Source organism: Pseudorasbora parva, chromosome 23 (genome assembly GCF_024679245.1).
Source record: "Pseudorasbora parva isolate DD20220531a chromosome 23, ASM2467924v1, whole genome shotgun sequence".
NCBI classification, from domain to species: Eukaryota; Metazoa; Chordata; class Actinopteri; order Cypriniformes; family Gobionidae; genus Pseudorasbora; species Pseudorasbora parva.
In genome coordinates this window covers 1,122,501-1,142,529 of record NC_090194.1, presented here as the reverse complement: position 1 = coordinate 1,142,529, position 20,029 = coordinate 1,122,501, and the positions used below count along the sequence as shown (strand labels likewise).

Below are 20,029 nucleotides of genomic sequence, written 5' to 3'. Positions count from 1 at the left end.
CTCTCTCTCTCTCTCTCTCTCTCTCTGTGTGTGTGTAGAATAAGAAGCGGAGAGAGCGGAGAGATCTGCTCCGGCTGCAGCTGCTGCGTATCTTTGAGCTTCTCGCCGACTCGGGGGTCATCAGTGACAGGTGAAGATTTTATGGACTTATGAAGTTTAACCTTTCAAAGCGATCTTTTGCGAGTTTGTGAGCTCTGTTGAATTAAAGAGAAAGTCTGTGTTCGTCTCTTCCCTGCAGTACTAATGGGGCTTTGGAGCGAGATTCCCTGGCTCTCGGAGCTCTTTTCCTGGAGTATGTTGATCTGACCCGGATGCTCTTAGAAGCAGAGAACGACAAAGAGCTGGACATTTTGAAAGACATGAGAGCTCATTTCAGTGGGATGGTGGCCAACCTCATCCAGTGTGTTCCAGGTAACGTCTTCCACATTAGCATCTCAAAGATCATTCCCATTACTTCTGAATACCAAATGAGATGTTCTAGCGGATATAATACGAGATCCAGGGGGGCGGAGCTAGAACCAGAACTCCTCCCACTGCATTTTGATTGGTCGACAGATTCCACGTCATAATTACTTTTGTTGTTGCTCTAGAGTCAGGACTAAAGAAGGTTATTCTTTTGATGAAAAAACAAACCTAATCATTTTAATAATGGTTACAAACACTGTAGTTTGTACATTGTGTGAATGTGCACCGATAATTACGTACAGTGGTGGGCAATACCCAAGTATTTTATTAAAATATTTGTATTTGGGGAAACGTTTGCTTTTATTGCAAAGCATAGCCTCAAAACACAGTTCCTTGTTACATGTAATAATAAATATTTCTTAAAAAGAACTTTTCTTAAACACTTTTCTTAAAAAGTGTATTCTTTTTGATTTCACTCTCAGTAGTCCACATGCACCTTGACTTAAGTAGATTAATAAATAGGCACTTGTACATATTTCAGAGTAATATTAAATCAAGTTATCTGTCTACTTTAAGTAGAAATTGTGTTTTTTCCGACACTGATGCATGTTATTATAAAAATGTTTGTGACTGAAGTATTGCAGTATTGCATTTACTTAACATGGGCAACCGTCGACCATCGACCACAGCTGCTACTTCACAAACATGCTGGTTCATCTGACGAAGGGAGTGGGAGGAGTTGGATCTGGATCCAGCCACGCCCCCTGGATCTTGTGTTCTGCAGTGAGGACCTTAGAGCTTATTTGATAATAGAGCCATTGAAACTCAGGTCTTGGTGTGTAAGGTTATCCAAACATGTGTCATATTTCAAAGGCTCAATAGGCTCTAACACTGAGTGAGTCACTTACTAAAGGCCCCGGAGCAGAGCTATGAATAGAGCAGAGCTGGCTCGGATTAATACGTGCTGACTGACCGAGAAAAGCTCAACACACACACACACACACAGCCCACCAAACGCCCGGCGTTACGGGCAGATCGCAAATCAAAGGCTGCTTGTGATTACACATCCTGTAAAATATGGCATAAATATTAGCATTTCATACATTTACAAAGTAAACGGACAAATGTACACAGATGATGCTTCAAACTGCTATTTCTACTTGATCTGACACTTATGTTTCTCGTAAAAACGTATCCTTTTCTCTCTCTGTGTAATCTAATGTAGTTGATTCAATCAAAATTGTATTATAAATTAAAATAATTATAATTTAATATTTATTATACTAGTGCTGTCATAAGATGAAAAACAAAACTAAATTAAAGCACCATTTACAAGGGTCAAAAACAATCATTTTGTGCATTTTGGCAGGGCAGGTTTAAAAAAAAACCCTGATAAATTAAAGGCACAGCTAAATATAACATTTATTATAATGGGTTTATGTAAAGATTGTGTTCAGTTCACTTAAATTAAATGTTGTTGATATTTTTCAAAGCCTATTAATTGTTAAAATCGACAGCTTTCAATTATACTCTAGTGTGGTTATAGTTAAAAGTGCACTATGTAAGTTTTCCATCGACTATTCAAAACAAAGGCGTGATTTGATGACATGGTTTTGAATTTAATGTAAATGTATTACAACATAAAATATAGTAAATCTTTAATGTTTGGTGCGATTAATAGTGATTTAATAACAGAAAAAAATTGGTAAGTTCTCAGTGTATCCTTTCATTTTTATTTATTTTTACAACACCGGCAAAGATCGTTTATTCCAGCGTGCGTGCAGACAGGGTTGCCAAGTTTTAACAACAAAACCCGCCAACTACTAGCCCTAAACAAGCCCAATAGCTTCTCAGGGGGGTTCTCCAGAAGAAAAAAATGGCGTTTGGGGTTAAAATGTGTGTTCTTTTGGCAAGGTTGCCTGCTAAAATTGGCATTCCTGGGTCTATATATCCCATAATTTTGGTCGATTCAACCCGCGGACATGGAAAACAACTCGCGGAAAAAAACGCAGACTTGGCAACACAGTGCAGTTGAGCTCTGTTGACATTTGAAAACTAACGTTATGCCTCGCTCTGATTGGTTGTAGGTCTGTCCAATCGAGGTCTTTCCTGGTTCGGTTGAAACACACCCCACAATCACATCTCACACTGCAAAAAAATGCTTTTCTTACTTAGTATTTTTGTCTTGTTTCTAGTCAAAATATCTAAAAATTCTTACATTAAGAAAAATTTACTAGACAAGTAAAAATTATTGTCTTGTTTTGGGGAAAATAACTCAAAATGAAGAGAGTTTTTGCTTAAAATAAGATAAATAATCTGCCAATGGGGTGAGAAAAATAATCTTAATTCAAACAGAAAACAAGATTATTTTTCTCACCCCATTGGCAGATTATTTATCTTATTTTAAGCAAAAACTCTCTTCATTTTGAGTTATTTTCCCCAAAACAAGACAATTACTTTTGCTTGTCTAGTAAATACTTCTTGTTTTAAGAATTTTTAAATGTTTGGACTAGAAACAAGACAAAAATACTGAGGAAGAACAGCATTTTTTGCAGTGCAGTGGATCATCAGTCTCATATTTTGACCAGAATTTACCACGTCAGGCTTACACTTTACTATATAATCACATAGAAAATGGTTATTTTACATTGTAATAATATTTCACAATATTACAGTTTTTACTGTATTTTTTAAATAAACGTAACACGTTCTACACTCTAAGAGTAATTCCTGCGTGAGGCATCAGAGCATGTTAACTCCTCAAGTGTTGTTTGTGTTTTTCTCTTTAGTGCACAACCGGCGGTTATTGTTCCCTCAGCAGAGTTTGAGGCATCACCTCTTCATCCTCTTCAGCCAATGGGCCGGACCCTTCAGTGTCATGTTCACACCGCTGGACCGCTACAGTGACCGCAACCACCAGATCACACGCTACCAGTACTGTGCTCTGAAGGTAAACCTGGGACTGATGTCTCTTCACCATAAAGGCACTTTAAACCCATCTCCAGCACGACGACTCTGATCCTTCAAATATTCATATTCTTGTGTAATCGACCCGTCATCCTCAATAAACTCTCAGTGATACCTCAGTGAGCCCCGATTAAGAAAATATGCATTATAGTAAAATATTTTAGATATTTTACGCCTATTTTTGCCTCTTGCGTGATACCCTGAAATGTTGAATATTCCGCTCTAATATGATTTCTGAGCTGTGCGGTGTCCAGAATAATAATCCTCCGCTGTGTGTTAATAGGCCAGAGGAGAACTGAGTCTGGTTTCTCTAAGGGTTATTTTTCTCCATCATGCCCTGATGGAGTTTCGGTTCCTTTGGTCGCCTTTGGCTTGGCTTGCTCAGTTGCTCAGAGCCAACATTGTCTCTCTATGATAAATTAAAATAAGCTGATAACATCACTGTTTCCTCCAGAACGACTGTACAGCCAAATCTAATTCTGCTGCAGTATTGTCCTGTTTAACACTGAAGCTGCTCTGACACAATCGCTGTTGGAGAAGCGCTTTATAAATAAAGCTGATTGATTGATTGATTGATAAAGGCACTTTAGACTTCATTCCCTCATAATTGGCATTTATACATGTCTTGTAATTTAAAGGGGTGATGAATTGACAAATCAACTTTCCCTATGATATATAAAAGGTCATGGTAATATAAGAATATCCTTTAAGTTTCAGAGCTGAAGACTTGTTAGTCCTAAGCCCTATTCGGATGGTGATTGTTTCTCATGGGGTCGTGAGGTATTTTCATCATTTACAGAAGATAGTCTGTGATTTTTATTGCTGTCTGAATCCAGAATGTCATTGTAGATCAAGTTTTCAAATGGGAGCTCTCTTAATAAATAAACCACATATTTGAGTATTGTATTAAAAATACATTTTGTGACACAGTACAGTAGTATTTTTTTTAATTACTCTGGCCTCTGGGTTTCCCCTATGGGTTTCCCATCTGGCACTTCACCACGTGACAGCAGTAAGCAGACTCCTCAGTGGTTAACACAGCGAGAATATCCGCCAAAGTTCAGATTTTTCAACTTGAGCGAGTTGCGTGTTTCGCGCGGTTCGCTTGAATCACACGTTCAAAACGCTCAATTCGTGTGATCATTGCCGCGTCAGAATGCCTATTCGCATCTCTGCATTCACTTAACATGTAAATCACTCGCGCGAATCGCGTCATTCGCGTGCGGTGTGAACGCAGCATAAGAGAATTGTTGAGAATTTTTCATCACGGTCCTTTGGTTTGTCTCTTTGGCTCAACTAGGAAGAAATGACAGCGTCATGTTAGCGCACCTGAACTCTAATCTGGAAAGTACCTGAACACAGAAATACCTGAATACAGAAATCCCCCGAGCTCTCTGTGCCCTCTTTGTCCAGACAGGCATGCAGTTGGCAGACGCTCTGATCTTTTCTTCTTTTCTTTAAAGCGTGAAAATCCCATTCTGTGTGCTAGAACAGAAGAAGCTTGTGTATAAAGTTTAAGAGGACTGTGTAATTTCAGTCTAGCCAAACTGTGGTTAGTGCACATTGAGTGCTGATATGAGATTTCCTTTGGTGTAATGTTGTGTGTGTGTGTGTGTGTGTGTGTGTGTGTGTGTGTCCTCAGGCTATGTCAGCGGTGTTGTGTTGTGGCCCTGTGTTTGATAACGTGGGCCTTTCTACAGACGGATACCTCTACAAGTGGCTGGACAATATCCTAGCCTGCCATGATCTCCGGGTATGCTCTGCTTTTATTGCTAGGAAGGTGTCAGCTGTAGTCCTGTTGATGCTGAACAGGCTTCCTGATTACATTTTATAGCTGTTTTTAATACCTGCATCAGGTTTAATATCGGTCATTAAACTAAACCAACACGCCTGTCAGGATTGGCCTATGAGCACATTTTGTTTTATATTCTGCTTTATTCAGGGGCCAAGCACTGAAGGTGTGGAGGCACATATTGCATCTGTTGGCGATCCTATTCTTCCTCTTCCACTTTTGAGTCTATGTGCCCATAGAATCGTGTGCGAGAAAGTTATGATGATGATAATTTGGCACACAGATAGAGAACAGTCTGAACTGACACCAGATCAAATTTGGAGTCTCTAACTCAATCCCTCTAGCGCCACCAGCTGTCCAAAGTTGCAATCACGTTTATGATAATAACTTTTGAACCGTAAGTGATAGAAACAAATTTCCCCTCAAGACGGTTCGATTGCCCCCTATCACGTCATTTTCCATCCTGAAATGTTTTCCCGCATTTTGAATTTTCCGAAAAAACAATTTTTTTGAAACTCCTCCTATGCCATTGCTAAGATTTTCCCGGAAATTGGACCGGATCATTTTTAGACCACGCCAACGAAACTAAATGGAATTCAAGTTGATTCGTCAACCGTTCTGTAATAATGCGCAAATTAATTGCCAAAGTGCTCGCGAAAGTGAATTTTGGGCTATATCTCCGCAACACTTTAGTGTATTCTGCCCAAACGTGGTGTGTCTTATGACAAACATGACCTAAGGTTACCTGCACAGTTTCGGCACAGTGCCATCTAGTGGTCAGGAGATATTCATTTTTTCACATTTTTGCATATAACTTCTGAACAGTTTGCCCAAAAATCAATAAACTGGAAAGTTATATTCAGTGCAGCATGCAGAGTTATACAATACCCAATTTTCTCATATCCGCTATTTTAGGTGTCGGCCATCTTGAATTTTGTTGCAAAATGCTATATTTTACAAACGCATTTGCCTATTCTTTACGAAACTCGCTATGATTCTGGGGCACCTTAACAGTTATAATGAAATTTACGAAAATGCTAATAACTTTTTTATTAAATGAGCCTATTATAATGAAACTGGCATTAATAGATTTCTTGGGTCATGCTGAATTCTGCCATCAGTCAGTCAAACTTCCTGTCTGCCATTTTGATTTTCTAACTAAAATCTGGTAGACCGTTAGATTTTGGGTCAAATGATCTTCAGACTGTGCCAAAAAAAGTAATTGACGCCAAAATGACTCTTGAGGCTGTATCTCTGCAATGCTTTGTCTCATTGACACTAAACTTTGCATGTATCATTGTGACCTCACTCTGACCACACCACATCAATTTGGCCACCTATTGGTCAAAAGTGATAAACCATTAAATGATAATACCAATGACTATTTTAATGATTTTTCAGCCTTTTCTTTGTGCTTGGCCCCTTTACTTTTAGTTCTGGTTTGTCAACCATTCAAATAACGTGTAATCTTATTTGTTTAGGCGTGCATGGTCATTGTTAATGACTAGCCAGATGCAATAACTTTAATGTGGATTTGATTGTGAGAAAAGCACACATTTACACACTCATGTTTATATCATTGGCCTGGACTTCAGGTGCATCGGCTTGGCTGTGAGGTTGTCATCTTGCTCCTGGAACTGAACCCAGATCAGGTGAACCTGTTTAACTGGGCCGTGGATCGCTGCTTCACTGGATCATACCAGCTCGCTTCAGGATGCTTCAAAGCTATTGCCACTGTGTGCGGGAGCAAGTAAGGACAGCCTTCATCCAATCAAATACCAGTATTTTGTTGTCTTATTGATTATTTTGGTAACACTTTAGTATTGGGAACAAATATTTACTGTTAACTACAACTTTAGCCTCAATAAACTCCTAATTTACTGCTTATTAATACATTTTACATTTACATTTTGCATTTGGCAGACACTTTTATCCAAAGCGACTTACATTGCATTCAATGTAGACATTTTACATTATTGTCAGTCCTTGCTTTCCCTGGGAAAAAATAGTTAGTAAGGTAGTTTTTGTAGCGTTTAAGTTTAGGTATTGGGTAGGCTCATGTAGAATAAGGCATTAATATGAGCTTTATAAGTGCTAATAAACAGACAATATCATAGTAATATGCATGATCATAAGACACTAGTTAATAGTTAATAACTGAATCTTAAAATAAAGTGTTACCGTTATTATTTTTCATCTGTGTTTTTTCTTGATGTTCAGGAATTATCCATGTGACATTGTGACCCTTTTGAATCTGGTGCTGTTTAAGTCATCTGACACGAGCAGAGAGATTTACGAGATCTCCATGCAGCTCATGCAGGTACCTCAGCTGTTTTTTGCAGGTTCATTTGAGATTTTTACTTGTCTTTCCTGTATTTTCAGCAGCTGAAAGATTTATTTATTGTTGCATATTTTTACATACACTGCCATTCTGAATTTTTTGATCTGTAAGATTTTTAATGTGTTTAGAAGAAGTCTCTTCTGCTCACCAAGGCTGCATTTATTTTATTAAAAATGCCACACACAAAAATTAAAATTGTGAAATATTATTATAATGTAAAAGAACTGTTTTCTATGTGAATATATTTTAAAGTGTAATTTATTTCTGTGAATTTTCCTCCTCATTCCTCCAGTCTTCAGTGTCTCATGATCCTTCAGAAATCATTCTCATATGAGGATCTGATGATCAACACACATTTAGGATTATTATCAGTGTTTTTCAGGATTATTTGATGAATATGAAGCTCAGAAGAACAGGATTTATCTGAAATAGAAGCTTTTGTACATTATAAATGTCTTTACTGTCAAGTTAAATGTGTTTACTGTTTAAGATCTTTCCCAAAAAATAAATAAATAATAATTCTTACTGAGCCAAAACTTTTGAACGCTAGTGTAATGTTGCAAAAGCTTCTATTTCAATCATTTTCTTTGTCGCTCAGGTTCTGGAGTCCAAGTTGTCTGTTTACTCAAAGAGGATTGTGGGTCAGAAAACAGGAAATATCCTGTATGGCACACACGGCCCTTTACCGCCGCTCTACAGCGTCTCTCTCTTCCAGCTCTCAAACCAGCTGGCCTGCATGTATCCTGAACTCACCCTGCCTCTCTTCTCAGGTAGTGTGTGTGTGTGTGTGTGTGTGTGTGTGTGTCTGTGTGTGTGTGTGTGTGTGTGTGTGTGTGTGTGTGTGTGTGTGTGTGTGTGTGTGTGTGTGTGTGTGTGTGTGTGTGTGTGTGATGGGTAGGTTTAGGGGCAGGGGCAGTGTAGGGTGATATAAAATACAGTTTGTACCGTATAAAAACCATTACGCCTGTGGAATCTCCCAACATTTCACGAAAACAAATATGTTTGTGTGTGTGTGTGTGTGTGTGTGTGTGTGTGTGTGTGTGTGTGTGTGTGTGTATGTGTGACACACTTTCTCATGCTTTTCAAGGAATACCTCTTAGCCACATGGATGTGTCACCAAAGTGTTGTCCTACTAAAAGCAAATAAACACCTGCGTGCAAAAGATCGGGCTGACCAAGCGTGCTCTGTTATTATACATGTTATTGCACCGCAGCTCATTCATGCTCTATTTTTGCTCATGCAGAGGTCAGCCAAAGGTTCCCCACCACTCACCCGAATGGCAGACAGATCATGCTGACCTATCTGCTGCCCTGGCTGAGCAACATCGAGCTGGTGGACTCAGGCCTGCCGCCCAGCTCTAGCCCATGCAGCCCAGAGGAGGAGCCCCACGAGCAGGCAGACGGCCTGGGCATCTCCCCCAGGCTCAAGGGCCATGGCTGGGGCTCTCTACAGGCAACCTCACTGGTGCTCAACAACCTCATGTTCATGACCGCAAAGGTAAGAGGCGCTGTGGCTATTGCGTAAGTATTTTAGTATTTTTGTCTTGTTTCTAGTCAAAATATCAAAAAAATCTTACATTAAGAAACATTTACTAAACAAGTACAAATTATTGTCTTGTTTTGGGGAAAAATAACTCAAAATGAAGAGAGTTTTTGCTTAAAATAAGATAAATAATCTGCCAATGGGGTGAGAGAAATAATCTTAATTCAAACATAAAACAAGATTATTTTTCTCACCCCATTGGCAGATTATTACATAAGACAATTACTTTTGCTTGTCTAGTAAATACTTCTTGTTTTAAGAATTTTTAGATGTTTGGACTAGAAACACGACAAAAATACTGAGGAAGAAGAGCATTTTTTACAGTGAGCTGTGCTGATGACTCGACCCATACGACATAAAAGTCACAAATTAGATCTTTTTAAAGGCACAATATGGAAGATTTTTGGATTCAAATAGTGTTTTATATTTTGTTGACTTGTGTGCGTTATCCCAAAAGTTTCCAAGGATGTTTAAATCCAGAGAAATCATCAATTTTAACAGCCTGTGTGTGCACTGCAAAAAATGCTTTTCTTACTTAGTTTTTTTTTGGTCTTGTTTCTAGTCAAAATATCCAAAAATTCTTACATTAAGAAACATTTACTAGACAAGCAAAAAAAAATTATCTTGTTTTGGGGGGAAAATAACTCAAAATGAAGAGAGTTTTTGCTTTAAATAAGATAAATAATCTGCCAATGTGGTGAGAAAAATAATCTTGTTTCTGTTTGAATCAAGGTTATTTTTCTCACCCCATTGGCAGATTATTTTGCTTATTGCTTTTTTTTTGGTTTTCTTTATCAGTATGGAGACGAAGTCCCAGGCCCTGAGATGGAGAACGCCTGGAATGCTATTGTGGCCAATGACAAGTGGAGCAACAACTTGAGAATAACGCTGCAGTTCCTCATAAGCCTGTGCGGAGTCAGCAGCGACACCACACTGCTGCCATATGTAAGGAAAATACACATATAAACACTCTTACAGGCCTCCAGACCGACACCAAATGGTTGAATTTTGTGACATTTTTACCTGCTGGTGCGATTTTGTTAGTGGCCTCTCTGGTGCCCACCTGATAAGACCCGCCATTTCTGTTACACATGACATGAGGAACGGTAAACAGAAGCGGAGACCAGGAGAAACACTCATTTCATTCAGTCACAAATCACCAACATTCCCCATGATTTACTGTAGTAACGCTAAATAAATAGTTTAATGTTTTTTTGATATTTAAATTACTCAGGGTTCGCACAATTTCTGAGAACTTCTGAGCTTTACACTTTTTCCAACACAGCTTTAAATATTATCAGATTTTAAGGTTATCTATTTTAAATGTGATGATTTGTAAAACATGTTGGATAACGTTAAAAAAGACCACTATAACTTACACTATAACCAGTAGATGGCGGCAGAGGAGCACTTATTTGACTCATTAGCCATTTCCTCTTCCCTTTCCTAAAGAAGAAAGTAGGAAGTAGCAAAGTCTCATGAAAAAACACAAACTGTGCTGACTAAATTACACGGTACCACTTTAGAATAATGGTCATTAGTTAACATTAGTTATCTACATTAGTTAACATGAACTAATAATGAGCTGCACTTATAAAGCATTTATTTATCTTTGTTAATGTTGATTTCAACGTTTACTAATGCATTATTAAAAAAAGTTTCAAGTTCAAGCTCGGAGCTAGCTTCACTGTGAAATGTCCAACGTAATATTATTAGTATCACAAAACAATGCAAAACAACAGTAATTTTATGATTAAAATAACTTTACGCTAAATGTTGTGGTGCCACTGCTCGGAGCCCTGTCTTAACCCACATGGTCATTTTATTAGATCAGCTGTACTGTATATAATGGAATAATTTGTCTTTGCCTGTTTTTAGATTAAGAAAGTGGTGATCTATCTGTGTCGGAATAACACCATTCAGACCATGGAGGAGCTGCTGTTTGAGCTCCAGCAGACCGACCCAGTAAACCCAGTGGTTCTGCACTGTGACAACCCTCCGTTCTACCGCTTCGCTGCCAGCAACAAAACCTCTGTTGTGGCATCAGGTGAGGAACATGGGATCCCGCTCTAGCTTTTACTGGTCATCCACAGTGTGGAAGCCCGTTTCCGCCATTAATTACGTGATATAAAGTCAGAGTTCTGAGATATAAACTCACAATTACGTGATATAAATTCAGAGTTTAACAAGACCAGACGATTAATAAGGGTCTTATCTAGCCAAACCATCGGCCATTTAAACAAACGATAAACAAGTTTAAGTTTTATAAGCACAAATGCTCGCCATGCTCTATTCTGTAATGCGCGTTTGTGACGCTGAAAAGGTCCCGCTTGACGAAGGCAGACGTACCGAGTGTTTACAAGTGTTCATAAAAACGTTTTAAACGATAAACTGACACAAAAACACTTGAATAAGTGCGTACGGTCCTCCTTCCACACACTTGTAAACACTGACTCGGTACTTCCGCCTACGTTAAGCGTGACCTTTTCAACGTAACGTGACTTTTTTGTTTTGTGTTTAAATGGCCGATGGTTTGGCTTGTTAAAGCCCTTTGAAGCTGCTCTGAAACGGTCATCTGGACCTTGAACCGTTTGAGGCCCATTGAAGTCCATTATATGGAGAAAAATCATGGAATGTTTTATCAAAAACCTTCATTTCTTGATGACATGGGGGGTGAGGAAATCATCAGAGTTTATTTAAAAGTGAACTAATCCTTTAATAATTGTTATTATTCTGTTTTTTTTTGTTTGTTTGTTTGTTTGTTTACAAAGGCACAACGTCTAGCAGTAATACAGTAGTGGCTGGACAAGAAAACTTCCCGGAGACAGACGAGCCAAAGATCACCAGAGAGAGCGAAGACAGGTGCCTCTTTCTTTCTTTCTTTTGTAAAAATGGTAGCGCCTAGCTAGTGAATAATGCTTAAAGGGGGGATGAAACACTCAGTTTCAGTCAGTGTCATGTCAATCTTGAGTACCTATAGAGTAGCATTGCATCCTGCATATCTCCGAAAAGTCTTTATTTTTTTAATAATTATATAAGAAAGATGCGCTGTTCCGAGTCTTTCCGAAAAAAGCCGAGCGGGTGGGGGCGTGTCATGTGAGCGGAGCTAAATAATGACGTGTGCAGCAGCGCGCTGCAGTGAGGAAAGTGAGTCGCTCTGTGAGGAAAGTGATTCGCTCTGTGAGGAAAGTGATTCGCTCTGTGAGGAAAGTGATTCGCCCGCCGCGTGAGGAAAGTGAGTCGCTCTGTGAGGAAAGTGATTCGCTCTGTGAGGAAAGTGATTCGCTCTGTGAGGAAAGTGATTCGCCCGCCGCGTGAGGAAAGTGAGTCGCTCTGTGAGGAAAGTGATTCGCTCTGTGAGGAAAGTGATTCGCCCGCCGCGTGAGGAAAGTGAGTCGCTCTGTGAGGAAAGTGATTCGCTCTGTGAGGAAAGTGATTCGCCCGCCGCGTGAGGAAAGTGATTCGCTCTGTGAGGAAAGTGATTTGCTCAGTGAGGAAAGTGATTCGCTCTGTGAGGAAAGTGATTCGCTCAGTGAGGAAAGTGATTCGCCCGCCGCGTGAGGAAAGTGATTCGCTCTGTGAGGAAAGTGATTCGCTCAGTGAGGAAAGTGATTCGCCCGCCGCGTGAGGAAAGTGAGTCGCTCTGTGAGGAAAGTGATTCGCTCAGTGAGGAAAGTGATTCGCCCGCCGCGTGAGGAAAGTGAGTCGCTCTGTGAGGAAAGTGATTCGCTCAGTGAGGAAAGTGATTCGCCTGCCGCGTGAGGAAAGTGAGTCGCTCTGTGAGGAAAGTGATTCGCTCAGTGAGGAAAGTGATTCGCCTGCCGCGTGAGGAAAGTGAGTCGCTCTGTGAGGAAAGTGATTCGCCCGTCGCGTGAGGAAAGTGCTAATACAGATCGACCGCCGGCCTATCAGTGGGTAAGTCAGTAGCTACTGGTTATATCACCTGTTTAGCATCCTACAAGCCAGCGCTTTGATGGGCGTAGGCTGTTGCTTTCGCTCTCTCTCTCGCTCGCTCTCACGCGCTTCCGGTAGAATTGTCCGTAAGGCCCATACAAGGAAATTCCGCCCCCGTTAACGTCAAAGGGGACGCATGATCTCAAAAAACTTGCCGAAACTTATGACTAACCGGAAGTAGTATTTTTGACAAAGAAATACTCCCATCAAACGTCCACCTTAACTTTTGAAACTTTGTCTATGTTTAGTATGGGATTCCAAGTCTTTAACAGTGTAAAAAGATCAGTATGCATGAAACAGCATTTCACCGCCCCTTTAATCAAGAATGCATGTGCTTTCTATGTTCCCTAACGTGTGTTTTACTCAGGTTGAGCAACGCGGCCCGGGCTCATAACCGTCTGGAGTCACGTTACAGCAACAGCTCGGGAGGATCTTATGACGAGGAGAAGAGTAAGTTGTGTTATGAACAACTATTTGATTCCCAAGCTGTCTATGCAACTCCAGACTCTATAGGTTACTGTCAGTAATCCCCCAGATTACAAGAGCAGAGCAACAGGCGGTTCACAGCTGTCAGTATACACACATAACTGAGCATGCATTGACACTCGTTGCTTGGCTTCTTGGCGACCAAATGGTGGCATTTTGCGATGTAATTTCCTGCTTGTGCGACTAAATTGTGTTACCAGTCACACTGGTGCCTCCAGAGCTGCCATTTCTGTTACACATGAGAAACCTCAAACGGCAAACGAAAGCGGAGTTATTAATTAATCTCCGGTTTCAACCTTTTGAGAGTGAAACTCAAGCAATTACTTCACTCTTTTTCCAGCACTTAAAAGCTCTACATATTATCCCATTTTAGTGTTATTTTAGATGTGATGATTTGTAAAGGTTTAAAGGTGTATCCCATTTTTTGGCAAACAAGCTCTGTTATTATAGCCTGACAAGCCAGACCTACATCAAAATGCTGGTCTAGGAACTCACCATTGACGGCTCAATCAGAGGGGCGGGACAAACGGTTGTCTTTCAAACTCCCTCTGCACACAATTGGATAGCGCTACAACCAACCAGAGCAACGAAGAAAGTCAGGCAGAGCTAGTTGATAGATTAAACTTTCACCGTATTCATTCGGCAAAACTCCGAACACATCTTCCCTTCTTAAAGGTGGGGTAAGTGTTATTTCAAAACCGTTTTAGAAAAAGGATTCGGGCCGAGTGGAATAACAAGCTTGTAGCCAATCAGCAGGTAAGGGGCGTGTCTACTAATGATGGTGAGAAGAGCGCTTGCACACGACACATGATGGACATTAGCTGAGAACTAATATACACTGCTTTTTCTTGATTATGCTTGTGTGTCATGTTTGCTTGTTAGTTCATTTGCGATCGTATTGTGGCTCACTTCAGCGACGATAAAGACCCGTTCATTTCCACACCGAATGGAGCGTTTAAATCTCCTCACTGTCTGTTCCAAGCATCAGCTTACAAAATGTGTCCGACAAGTAAGATACTACACTCCTAATATATGTTTGTTTACTCTTTTCATGAACTATATAACCCTTATCCGGTCATAATTGTAATATGTCGTTAGTTGGTGTCGTGCTTGTGTTCTATCGAGTTGTTCATGAGAACGGTTTGTGTTTTTGTGATAGAAGGGGTGACTTTATCATTGAATATTTGACCTGGATAAGTTACACAGAGATTCTCCCATAGCCGTTGGCTGGGTTTACATATATGTGGGGCGGAGCTATCAAAATAGGGGCGAGATCCTTTTGGGGGTAGGGTCGTGTTTGTTTTGGTGATTTGAAATATCAACAACGGTTATCAGATAGCACTTACCCCACGTTTAAGAAGTGCCGTTCTTTGTTCTTTTCTCAAAGAAAAGCTCAACTCCAAGTCTTCCAGAGTCGCGGCCAAAACTAATTCAAAAGACCGCCGTTTGCCAGCTTCTTTGTTTACAAGCAGCACACAACTCTGCCGTCGTTATGTTAAGAATTAGACTTGCTGCCGCTAGGGTGCATCTAGATTTGTAGGCTACTGTTATTTTTAAAGGACATGAAATGCCTACTATAACCATTAGATGGCAGCAGAGGAGCACTACGCGTGCATTTTCACTGCAGGTCTTGATGCACAATTCCGATTTGGTGACCGATTTTTTAAAAATCATCTTTTAAAAGCGACTTGTATCCGATATTTGCATTGACACTAAACACTGGAGGAACAGCCCAAGACACTCTGACCCAGAAAAGGAAGTATAATGGCGCCATATGCAACGGACACAGACAAAATGATTATTCAATGTTTTGCTCTCCACACGCTCTTTAAAGGTCAGCAAAACATTGCCCTCGTCTTCCATCGCTGCATTAGTGTCATGTGATCGCAGTTCGTGTCCTCTTTCGCCTCTGTCCCTTTTTCAGTTACGTACGACTCACATTTACTGGGGAATATCTGATTTGTCCGCTCACATGTCAGATGCAAATCAATCAATCAATCAATCAACTTTATTTGTATAGCGCTTTTACAATCACGATTGTGTCAAAGCAGCTTCACAGTGTCATACAGGATAATATTGCGACAAAATTAGATTTGGCTGTACAGTCGTACTGGAGAAAACAGTGATGTTATCAGCTTATTTTAATTTATCATATAGCAACAATGTTGGCAGATCAGTATTTAAGTTTATAGAATTAAATAAGACCTAATTCATACATTTTATTTGTATAATAAGTTGAATAACTTTAATCATATTTTTAGTGTCCCCAACTGAGCAAGCCAAGCCAAAGGCGACAGTGGCAAGGAACCGAAACTCCATCAGGGCGTGATGGAGAAAAATAAACCTTGGGAGAAACCAGACTCAGTCGGGGTGCCAGTTCTCCTCTGGCCTATTAACACACCGTGTAAGATTATTATTCTGGCAACCTTACTGGTCAGAAATCATATTAGATTGGAATATTCAAAATTTCAGGGTATAACGGAAGAGACAGATTTATTTGGAAATAAATGATGGGATGGTGCGTCGATTACACAAGAGTATGAATACATGAAAGATCGGAATTATTGCGCCGAAGACGGGTTTTGAGCATGTCGTGCCAGTGAGGCAAATGCACATATCCACATGCACAAATGTCCACATTTGCAATGCACATATCCACATGCGAGGCAAATGCACATATCCACATGCGCAAATGCACATATCCACATGCGCAAATGCACAAATGCACATATCCACATGCGCAAATGCACATATCCACATGCGCAAATGCACAAATGCACATATCCACATGCGCAAATGCACAAATGCACATATCCACATGCGCAAATGCACAAATGCACATATCCACATGCGCAAATGCACAAATGCACATATCCACATGCGCAAATGCACAAATGCACATATCCACATGCGCAAATGCACAAATGCACATATCCACATGCGCAAATGCACAAATGCACATATCCACATGCGCAAATGCACAAATGCACATATCCGATTCATTCGGATATATTACCAAATATGAGTGACGTCTGAATTTGATCTGAGGATATCAGAAATAATGCATTTTTCCTGCTTACACATGTCATATCCGATCTGTGCCACAAATCTGAATTGGGTCACTTGATTCATGCAGTGTAAATGGGGACTTATTGACTTGACTCATTTCCACTCTTGTTACAATGAGAGATAAATCATTGTGTTTGTTTGATAAAGACGTTTAGCGAGCCCTGTGAGAGAATCATTCCGGTGCCGCTTTCAAAACAATCCCTCATGTGAACTGACAGGAGCTCATTAAATATGCAAATCTTATCCAATCCTAGCCGTGGGCGTTTACTTCTGAGTCTCCAGTGACACGCCCATCAAAACCCAGCGATCAGGAGACAGCCTCAAAACCAGTGCAGAAAATAGCCTATTACTGATCAGTTATGATGGTTTTGAATGTAAAAACCATTAGTTGACCTCAGACAACAGTATAAAAAAAATTAAAAAGCCAGTTCATAACACCTTTAAAAATAATAAAATCGTGGCAAAACATTCAATATAAATTAATGGAAAAAATCTGAAAATTCGGCCAGCCCTATGATTGGTCAATCAAATACAGTGGTTCTGAAATGATTTAGATTTGTTTCCCTGTTTGTGTTAGGGTCCTAATTACTCTTGTTTTATGATGTTGTGTGTGTGCACGTGCGTCCGTGTGTGTGTTGCCAGATGACCCTCTGCCTCCGTATGCTGCCTGGCTGATCAGTGTGTTGGAGAGCAACAGACCTCAGCCTCTTCCTATGCCGGTGAATGGAGGCTGTTGGGCTCCGCTGGTGGACTATCTGCCCGAAACCATCACCCCACGCGGACCCCTTCACAGGTACTGAAGACTCAATCGGACACAAGCTCATTCAGTTACAGTACTGTGCTAAAGTCTTAGGCACGTTAGTATTTTCACCCCACCAAAAATGTTTTTAAGCCAGTTATTTCTTTATTTTGCAATAGTGTGTCAGTAGGTAATATCATTTTAACATTTATTTTGCCATTAATTGTAATAATCCATTCCAGTGAGATTTGTGCCTGTGTCTGTGTGTGCCTCGTCTTTTCTTACTTATAACAAGAAACAGGGCAATGTCTAAAAGCTGATATGTGACACGTGTACAACAAACAAGCTAAAAAACACAGAACTAAGTTTTTATAAGCTGTCGACCCCAAAAAACAAGCGTTTAAGGAGACAAAAGTGGACTCAGGCAATAAGAAGTGAAGCTTCAGCAGAAGAATGGGTCAGACTCAGTTTTGGGATCCTGACACTCAGTATGTCTCAGTGTGTCTACGTGTGCAGTAAACATTGTGTCAAATATCCAAATGTCAGTTTTATATATTATATTTCCTGTCTCTGATTACTTTCCTCTCCAGTGTGTGAAGTTCTCAGTGTAATATAACATGTCCCGCTCTGTCTCAAGTGCCTGTGTCCACATTTTTTGTCCTTAAACGTTTGTTTTTTGGGTCAACAGTTCATAAACACTTCTGGGTTTTTGTTCCTGTGTTTTTTAGCTTGTTTGCTGTACACCTCGTCACATATCAGCTTTTAGACATTGTTAGATTTTTTTTTTTTTGTAATAAGTCAGAAATGATAAAGAGGCGCTTCCAGATTATGGCTTTCAGATTATGACGCGTGTCGCTCTGGCTCTATGACGTTCAGTGATTTTTCGGGTGGGAGGAATAAACGTGTTTGAGATTTTTACAAACCACCTGTCAAGTCAATCAAATCCACGCAGACACCTGAACGGGAAGATACACATCAAAACTCATGAGGTATTGAAAATATGAGCAGAATTGCATAACAGGAATATCTGCTGAAAAACCCTCTGTGTATCCTGTCGGGTTTAGGCAAGCAAAATGACGGATCATCTGTCTGTGATTTCATGGTGATTGAATTAGTCACATCTGTCCCTGACCCAGTACGCCTTCGTTTTAGGCTCGTTTGCCATCGATGCAATAGTGAAGAGAGGACAGGAAACAGTGGACAATATTTGATCACAAAGATTGAGAAATGTAAAAAGAATTTCGAGGCTTGGGTTACTGAATATGTACATCTCTCAGTCAATTAATGGGCAACTCCGGTGTCAAATGACCCTAGGGGTAATTAACAGATGGTTACTGAGTAGATCGTTCTCTGGGATGCGTTTTCATGAAAATCGAATGTAAAGAGTTTTATCTCTAAACACAGATTAGCTTATAACGCGAGTGTATGGGGCATAGAGTAAGTGAAATTAAATGGCTAGTTAATACCACTAACAAGGCTCAAAATAGCCTCACACTAACACGGCAGCATAATGAGGGTCCCTACATGCAAACCGAAGCACTGAGAACTTTGTAAGTGTACAAACAGTTTAATAAGAAGATACTTTAAAAACATAGTGCCTTACGCGTTCACGGACAGCAGCCATCTTGGAAAGCAGTCTCGACGAGTCGACCCACGAGCGCTGTGCTAAGGGAGCTGATCGATAGGAATTAAGTTTGTGAAATGTAATAACATGGACATTTTTATTTTTATTTATTTATTTATTTTCTCTGTCGCGTTCAGTGCTTTCTTCCGGAAGCATCGGACCATATGACACTCACAGTCACAGTTCATCACTTAGCACAGCGCTCGTGGCTCGACTCGTCGAGACTGTTTTCCAAGATGGCGCCTGTCCGTGAGCGCGGAATGCGCTGTCTTTATAAAGTATCTTCTTATTAAACTGTTTGTACTCTTACAAAGTTCTCAATGCTTCGGTTTGCATGTAGGGACCCTCATCATGCTGCCGTGTTAGTGTGAGGCTATTTTGAGCCTTTGAAAACGCATCTCAGAGAACGATATACTCGATATACATCTCTCAGAAGGGGTGTCAACAATAATCGATTCGGCGATGCATCGCGATGCGGGGCATGAACGATTCAGCATCGATGCGGTAAAGTGCCATAATCGATTATGTCACTGTTTATTTTCTGGCGGACGATAAAGTTGTGAAGTTTCAAATACTTCCGGTTCCGAGAGAATAACAACAACAACAAGGAAGATGGCTGAGGCGGAGGGAGATGACCGCGATAGACAGGTTATTAAAAACGCGCTAACGACCCGAGGTGTGTAGGATTGTACGTATATATTTTTTGCACAATAATAAATTAATCTATAATGACGAAATAGGGCGCAATTCACCTTTATTCCACAAGGTGGCGATGTCTGATACCCAATGATGAATTGACGTTTCACTCATAGTTACCTCTGACAGAAAACGAAACAATAATTATAATCTGCAAAACTTGAAATGGCTCAGTGATTTACAGCAGAGAGCAAGTACTAAACACAATCATATGTTAGTGTCACTGTCTCTTGATGATGGATGTGGTCAAGAAGCTGTCAGTGATCAAAATATTGATTTTAAAGACATTGAAAATGAGTTTGGAGAATATGCTGGAGATGGCGAATATGAGCAGATTCTGAATATACTGGTAAACGAACTCTGACGAGGACATGATGATGGTATTAAACATCTGCTCAAACTGAACCCTTCCAA

General features: G+C 40.2%; 1 protein-coding gene across 8 annotated transcripts in view; it reads left to right on the top strand.

The window, feature by feature from the left end:
- The window catches only part of fryb (furry homolog b (Drosophila)), a 137,659-nt gene that overhangs the window by 72,782 nt on the left and 44,848 nt on the right, over positions 1-20,029 (top strand). For all 8 annotated transcript variants that reach the window (XM_067433917.1, XM_067433916.1, XM_067433921.1 and 5 more), the window contains 13 exons: positions 39-130; positions 239-411; positions 3,195-3,355; positions 5,015-5,125; positions 6,760-6,914; positions 7,385-7,484; positions 8,104-8,275; positions 8,749-9,002; positions 9,846-9,992; positions 10,926-11,094; positions 11,819-11,909; positions 13,369-13,451; positions 17,199-17,349. In XM_067433917.1, coding sequence (XP_067290018.1) covers positions 39-130; positions 239-411; positions 3,195-3,355; positions 5,015-5,125; positions 6,760-6,914; positions 7,385-7,484; positions 8,104-8,275; positions 8,749-9,002; positions 9,846-9,992; positions 10,926-11,094; positions 11,819-11,909; positions 13,369-13,451; positions 17,199-17,349 — 1,859 coding nt within the window. The remainder of the gene's footprint in view (positions 1-38; positions 131-238; positions 412-3,194; positions 3,356-5,014; positions 5,126-6,759; positions 6,915-7,384; positions 7,485-8,103; positions 8,276-8,748; positions 9,003-9,845; positions 9,993-10,925; positions 11,095-11,818; positions 11,910-13,368; positions 13,452-17,198; positions 17,350-20,029) is intronic.